Raw genomic sequence first — 8,247 nt, 5'->3', positions numbered from 1 at the left:
ACTACTAAAGACAACACTTACTTATGTCATGGAACACGGAGAAGGCGAGCTGATTCCTAATTAAAAGCATCACCTCTACTGATTTGCACTCATGGTACTGGAAGTTACTTTGCATAGTTCTGGAAGGTACTCTGCTGCCAGAGGAGAAAGGCAACCATCAATATCACCCAGCTACAAACCCTGAGACTGACAGCAATGACATGTCTGCATAAATACTGCAGGTAATCACTCAGTTTTGGTACTTTTAAAGTTCCAAACAATTGTTTAATATGTATTCTCTGTTCCAGAGTTAGCCTCTCTGTTTGAAGATATGCTACCAGAGGGTTTGGGCCTTGTTCACAACCCCCACATTTTCTACTGTGCAACTTCACCGAAACTTCTGTACACTGAAAATGGAAATTTCTAAGGCTCCAAACTAACTTCACCAAATAATTTACAATTGTCTTGTGTCTGAAATCTCTAGTACTTAATATTAACTTTTTTACTTGTCTTCATGTCATTTCTCAACCTCTTATTTGTAGTCATTACTAGGCTCTAAAGCTCTCTTGAGGGCTGATTGAATTGGGCTTGGGGGGTCCAAAGAACAGATTCTAAACTCAGCTTTGGAGAAAATAATGACACAATGGGAGAGTGAATAAGTTTCTTATAATTTATTCGTTCATACATTGAGTGATCAAGTTTGTGTCAATTGATGTTAAAACAACAAATAAAACAATACATTTAATTAGGAATTTATCACTGTGTTTGTCTCACCAGAATGTGACATTACATTTCCCTAAGAATCACTTTTACAATTTCATGTTACCTTATGCAACAGTAAACAGAAATTTGTGGAATATTTTCAATTGGTTTTTAAAGTTACAGAACTCTTTAGTTGTAAAATTGAAATGCAACAATGAATGTGTCAAGCATAATATCAAGAAATGAAGATTGTGAAACAAATCAACTTTCCATTAATGGAACATTTGCAATTCACCAAAGCAATTATACATATCATTTACTCATTGTATGACAGAAAAAAAGATAATATATGCTTTATTCCTGCGACCCATAAACCCTCTACTACATAGAAGACTGATTTTTTTTTCAAACAGGAAATGAAAGCTCAACCTTGGTTGCAGCTATGTGTGAGAGGAGCTGCAGCATATGCACTTGGGATAATCGCTGGCTGGGTCCAAGGCTGGAGATGTCTGCTCATCTCGTTCCATTTGATCTTTAAGAGCTTCTTCATATGGATTAGGAAAGAAGCTAGGAACAGTGTCATTGATGGTAGCCCAAACTTCTAGCACTTTCATTTTGCTGGTTTCTACATGGGACCGGGAACCCCAGAGGAAATCATATCTTGGGGATTTACCCCCAGACACCTTACGGATCTCAAGGTAATTTTGCTCAACCAGATCTTTGGTGACGAGTTTTCGGGGCTCCCCAAAGTTCAAGTGCTTCTTCTCTGCATATACTCCTAACACACTCAGGAATTGCCAGACCTCTTCCTCAGTGGCACGATGGCCTTTTGTGAATATCAGTCCCAAGATGGTCATCAGGAGACCCATCTTTGGCAGCCCTCTCTTGCCACTTAAAATTTCAGCAGTGGAGAGACCTAGCTTGCTGACAATGGCATAGAACTGACTATCTGGATTGATTTTCTTCAATCGCATTGCAAAGAGCATTTCCATGTGAGAAGAAGATTTCCTGAGGATGTCAGAAAACTGCTTTTTGTATTTCTTGCTGACCACTTTCAGCATATCATCTTCTGTAAACTGCTCACTCTTCTGAAACTTCTCCAGCAGGAACTCTACCAACATATTAACCTTCTTGGTAAGAGGATCTATGCATATCGGCTGAGTGAGGGCATGTGGACTTCCCCCAACAACATGGTCATCAGAAGCCCCACTATCTAGATCAGAGCCTGTGCAGGATACACCTGCCACAGGAGAGGCAGGAAACGCAGCTCCCTGAGAAGTGCATGCCTTAGAAGAGCTTGGGGAATTAGCTTGGCCAACAGGAGGAGATGCTGATTCTTTCACTACAGTTGGTTGAGCACCCTTGGGACGTGGGCTAGCACCATGTGCTTGATGACCTTTGCCATGAGAGTGGCCTTTACTCCTCTTGCTCCTAGGCATGATAACAGGAGTCAAAGACCACAGTCAGGACTGTAGTCAGGAGAACTGCTAAAGCAGGAACCTGTAGAAATAGAAAGAAAAAGGGTGAGCATCATATCACAAAGTGTACTTTTGCTTTTAGGACGTCCTCCTTCACTGCTTCCCTGGGGGGGGGGGCAACATACTGTGTTCCTTTTCTCTTGTTAGCTTCGTCAGGTCTCCTGTCTTCCTGGTCAGCTTGTTTCCAGAGAACCCTGCAAAAGAAATTAGAATTTGTTAGACTGCTCTATGAAGGCCCAGTTCAGGGATTCCTAGAGTGAGACCAAAGGCTGTTCCCCATGAGTAAGAATCAAATGTTCATTCTTGACATTCCATTTACATGGATACAAAATGTACCCATAGTTGGTAAAGTATGAATACCCACTTATTTCTGTTACTCTGAAGTTCACACTACATTCATTCCCTGAGAGACTAGTTCAGAATGATAATGGCCTAGGGTCCTAACTTCAGTGTTCCAGAACCCTGAAGACAAATGAAGGGTGGGGCCTGTGTAATCTCCTTTCTAGGAGGATGACTGATAGTTTAAGGGGATTAACAATGGTTAAGAATTGCCACTGGTTTAATTCAGGTCATCCCCCAAGACATACAACAGCTCTTAGATACCTCCCTTACTTGATCAGAGACCTTACCTTTCAGAGGAGGGCCTTGCCTCTGTAGGTTGGAGAAACAGAAGTAAGAGTCATCTTCTTCCTGTTCCCCTCCCCCACCCTTTTCTAGTTCTTGGAATAGAGCCCCAAGAGGGGTCAGTTCCATTGTTCCAAGGAGGGGTGGGGGACAGTTCCCTGGGGAAAAATGATTTTTTTTTGTTGGTGATTTTTCAAGGGGCTAGGATACCACTTAAGTGAGACTATTGGGGAGTTAAAGATCCCATTTCCACCAGAGTCCTGAATACCGAAGGAAAATGAAAGATTTATAAGCCTAAGATTCATGCCTACCATCTACCATAAATTATGGATTGGTTTGGCTCTAGGTGCTGCTTTCCTGGAGCTGCCTCCTGCCATTGATTATCCTTTTTCTCTCCCTTCTGGGAGAGAGGGACGGAGCGCAGTCTGAGTGGACTTCGGAATAAAGAAAAGTAACAACAAAATAAAAAAAAATTAAGCAAAAAAAATTAAAAAATAGACAAAAATAAAATTTCCTAAGAAGTAAAAAAAAATTATGGATTGGGCTCTAGGAGTTCAATTTTCTTTTGGGGATAGAGCCCCAAATCATTGAAAATTTTTCTTTCCATTCCTTTAAGGAATGGCTACATAGCTCAGGCTTCCCTGGAACTCCTGATCATCATTCCTCAGCTTCTAGAAACAAGATTTAACAGTAATGCATCATAATGCTTGCTTGTTACAAATTTTATAATTAGATATTATTTTTATTTTAATTTTGAGGCAGCTTCCAGCTAGGCAGCCCAATATAGCCTCAGATTTGCTGTATAACTCATATAACTCAGAGTAACCTCAACCTGACAAACTCCCTCTGCTTCTTGAGTGCTGGAACTGCAGGCCGGTACATCTAAGCTCTTATCTTGATTATATATATATAGGTATTCAACTGCTTCCCTACTGAAATCCCTAAGGATTTAAAGCCAACCACCCAGACTAAAGGTCTAATCCTTAAGAGTGCTGATATGAAATACTGTATGCTTAATTTGACCACTTCTGCCTCAACTGCTTGTTGTAGGTAAGTCAACATGAGAAGAAGATAGGCACCTGGTGAGTCCTTTGTTATTTGAGGCGTGGTGTCCCTCTGTCCTATGTGGCATCACTGTAATGACTGCTGGCAGGGCCTGGAAGTATAATCTTTTCTGATATGAAATCATTTCTATCCTCCAAACATGGTGTTCAGCAATACTATCAAATGGAAAGGTGAAGGTTCTTCTAGACCTGGCATCCATGGTTGGGTCTTATGTTATTTGGCATTAAGTTATGTTCAAAATTTGAGTCATGAGTTTCCACTCATATCAGGTGTAGTTAGAATAATTGGTATTCTCAATTCATACTTGTCGGTATATTTTATTAAAATGAGAATAAATGAACAACGAGTAAACATCCTTTAAACACCCTTTATGTGTTTGGTATCATAATCTCTCAACTCTCAAGGCATGAAAAGTTTTCTTGTTGTCACTTCTGTCATTTGCTTCTGTAGGCTTCAGACCTGCTTCGGCTATAGGTCCATCCATACTCAGGATCTAGTTCTATATAGATTTAATTGCACTGCTCTTAGTTGTTAATATTTCTTTTATTTACTCCACAATATTTTCATGGTTGATTTCAGTCATGGAAGTATCCTCATAAGGGAGCATGTCATCATTATAGTCAATAATGTGAAACAGTGAATATGTGAAAAATTAAGACTTGTTGACATCTTTATAATATTCTCAAATATAGCAAATGAGAAATATACATGCCTAAGGTAGCTGTATTTCTCTCCTGTTATATCAATGTGATTTTATATCTGCTTCAATAAGAAATTTTACATTTCTTTTTAGTTTTATCTTTTGTATATTTGTAATATTATTAACGTTTTGAAAAGTGTATATTCCATCAGATGTTTTAAGTAGTTACTGTCATTAATTGATTTACTAACACTCTAAAAGTTATTTTTGATTTCTATTTACGCCTCCATATGATCACAATTGTTTTTACTTCTTGGGGAGCACTGGCTTCAAATGTGTAGTAGTCTCTAATGTGTATTCACCTACTTGTTCTTATTTTGAACATCTACAACACAACACAATGCAAATTATTTTCTCGTGTTACTGTTAAACACTTGAACTTGTAGAAGATATTTTAGTCTCTGTGAATAAGATATCTTAAATATAATTATTAGTGTATTGTCATCTTGTCTTTGAATAAAGGGAAACTGACCTATTAAAATGGTTGAGTGATTATAATTACATAATTTCCCTTCCCTTCCTCCATCCAAACCCTCCAATAATCCCTTAAATTATATGTTTCTTATGGAATTCTGAGGTCTTCAACATGCTTCTGATCAGTAATTGATCAATTTCTACATTACTTTGTGCTAGAGGACCTGGTAGACCCATATGGGATCAGATGTATTTTATGTATATGGGACAATGCCTATTCCTGACTATATCTTGAACCTGTATGAATAATGAAGTCAATTATGTATCATCTGGTATAAATCCAATTGTTTCGATATGCAAAATAACTTTCTGTATATTGTAAATCAGTAACTATATTAAGAGGTTCTTTAAAATCCCTTCGCACCCTGATAATAGCAGATAATTCCACCTTCTGGACAGAATTGTAAGGACTTTGTTCCACCTTACTCATTTTTTCTGATTTGTAACCTGCCTTTCCTGTTTAATTGTATCAGTATAAAATGTATAGGCTCCAGTTATTGGAGCATCACATAGAATTCAGGTCCAGAATCCAACAAGTTCTCTTTATCAGGTTAAGTCTATCACTTTCTGGATAATTGCTATTAATTTCTTCCAAAAAAATTAGCACAATCTCTTTGTCATGGTTCATTGTCTTACCATAACTTTTTTTATTTTATGAGTAGTAAAAGGCACTATAATCTCTGCTGGGTCTATACCTGCTAATTGACAAAGTCTCAATTTACCTTTTATAATTAATTCAGGGACTTTTCCACATAAGTTTGTAAATTTTACTTGGTTTATGTGGTAATACAATTAAAATTTGGATCCACCTACCCATATGTGCCTCCTTTAATTTTCCTCAACAACTGTCAATTCCTTTTCTGCTTCAGCTTTTAATTCTCTGGGCCTATTCAAGTCTTTATTAACATCTAAGGTTTTGTTTAAATGAATTATTGTAGTAATAGGGGCGGCGGGGCTGCGTCCTCAGCACCCCGGCTGTCTGCCCGGCTAGCTTATGCCCCAAAATAATTACACAGACACTGTATTCTTTTAATCACTGCTTGGCCCATTCTCTTCTAGGCTAATTCTCACATATTAATTTAACCCATTTCTAATCATCTGTGTGTAGCACCCCAAGGTGCGCTTACCGGGGAGATTCTAGCCTAGTCCATCCTGGGTCGGAGCTTCATCCCAGGAGTGGGGCATGGCGTCTCTCTCTGAGGCGTCTGCTCCCGAGAGAGCTGTGGAGTCTCTCCTCACTTCCTCTTCCTCCCAGCATTTTGTTCTGTTTACTCCTCCCACCTATCCTCTAACCAATAAAATGGGCCAGGGCAGTGCCTTTATTTGCCAATGACCTTCCTCCATCATTTCCCCTTTTTCGGTTTAAACAAAAAAAAAAAAAGGCTTTAACATAGCAAAATTACATATAACAAAACAGTTATCAAGTAAAAGTTACAATAATCTTTATCATAACTAAGGAAAACTATAACTATAACTAACTATTCTTAACTCCATCAAAGACTCCAGAAAGATATATTACCTAAGTAAACAAGAACTAAGAAACTTCAAACTCTAGAAATGACAAAGACATCTCGCTGCCTGGACAGTCACCCAAAGTTCTTTTGTACCATTGGGGCATCCATCTTCAGCCTTCAGGCCCATGGTATCCAGCAGACATTTCCATAAAGCAGGAAAATTCAAAGTCAGTTCAGTCACTATCTGTTGTGTCCTGCAGAATGTCTCGCAGACTCTTTCATGAATCAGGAACCCCGAAAGATCATCTCACCTTAGGCAAGTTCAGTAGTCCTCTCTCTGTGGGTTCTCTGTGTCCAGTTTATGCAATAGTCCAGGCAAGAGTAGTTTCTTGCCCAAATGGCTATCAAACTCCATTAGGTGCCTCTTCGATGCCCATCTTCCTCTTGAAGTACATTGGTGCTGTCAGGAGCAGAGTGTCTCATTGTCATGAAAAGTCCTCAGTTATTAAAACATTTAAATGTCCTATTCTGTAATCTTTGAAAGACATGAAGAATGTCTAACTAAAATATATCTCTATATATCTAGAAAATCTAACATGACTACAAGCTTTACTATTATCGATGATTATCCATTAACAACCTATATTTCTTAATTATACAGTACATATTTAAATGAACTATACAATCACAATACCTTAATCAAAATCAGAAACACTTATACATAACAAAATTGACCTTAAATCTCTATCAATAAAGCAAAATCTATACTAATGTAAATTATTCATATCTATATCATATCCCCCTTTAAATGTAAAAGGACGTTTATAAACCATATTTGGGAACATGGGCGCAGTTTTTTCTCTCCAAACTGCTTCCTGCTGAATGGGGGCGTCGTTAATTAGGTATTTCATGGTATAACCTGTGTGCTAGTTTCATCTCAGTTGGCAGTTGAGCGAAGCAATTTTCTGAAGATGTTCACAACAACCTTTCAGGAGGGCGTGGTCCATCATACCAAATCGGGATAAATGCAATCCACAAGGTCTGATCCTCTGTGAAAACAAAAGAAGAATCTCTTTTCCAAAGTATCATATCCTTAGATCCAAACTCCGAAATCACACCCTCATGATATCCGTTCTGGTTCCACTTGGCAGCCCATATAATGAAATGTCTCTCTGTACTTAGCTCCTTCACAGTCAAAAATTTTAAAGAAAACACAATGTACATAATCCAGACTCTCTGTGAATTTTCCATTTTTACGCGGCTTATTTTTACTCTATCACTTTACTTTATTCTGTCTCTTTAAAGACTTTACCTTTTTTTTTTAAACCATTAACTTTATTCTCTATATTCTTTTTCTTCTCTCTCCCAAGCCTACGTACATTCATCCAACAGTGTGACTCATTTAGTGGTCTGAATCTGTCCTATTGTGAATCTGCAATTTTTTACTATCCAGGAGCACTTTTGATTTGCGCCTTTAAATCACTAGGCGCTTAAGAATCTAAGCTGTGACATTCCTAGGTTAACTTTTTGCTTTTTGAGCGTATATCTTTGACCTGGAACAATTCTGTAGACCAGGCTGTCTTTGAACTCTCGGAGATCCGCCTGTCTCTGCCTCCCAGGCATTGGAATTAAAGGTGTTTGCTACTACACCTTGAACTCAGAGATCTGTTTGTCTCTGCCTTTTAGGCACTGGGATTAAAGGCGTGTGCTACCACACCCAACTACTCTTTTCCTTTTTTTGTTTTTTACTTTAAGAACTTCAACTTTTAGT

The 8,247-nt window shown here is 38.3% G+C and overlaps 1 protein-coding gene across 1 annotated transcript; it reads right to left on the bottom strand.

The window, feature by feature from the left end:
- Positions 1–1,121: 1,121 nt before the first annotated feature.
- LOC121438988 (melanoma-associated antigen B4-like) lies at positions 1,122–2,120 on the bottom strand. Its single transcript, XM_041639487.1, has one exon. It carries the CDS (start codon positions 2,118–2,120, stop codon positions 1,122–1,124), a length of 999 nt encoding a protein of 332 aa, XP_041495421.1.
- Positions 2,121–8,247: the final 6,127 nt, after the last annotated feature.

This window comes from Microtus oregoni, unplaced genomic scaffold, assembly GCF_018167655.1.
Source record: "Microtus oregoni isolate MIOR12 unplaced genomic scaffold, Mior012 000059F_ref0000304, whole genome shotgun sequence".
NCBI lineage: Eukaryota > Metazoa > Chordata > Mammalia > Rodentia > Cricetidae > Microtus > Microtus oregoni.
Note: the sequence above shows the minus strand (reverse complement) of the source record. Positions and strands in the feature narration are given on the sequence as shown.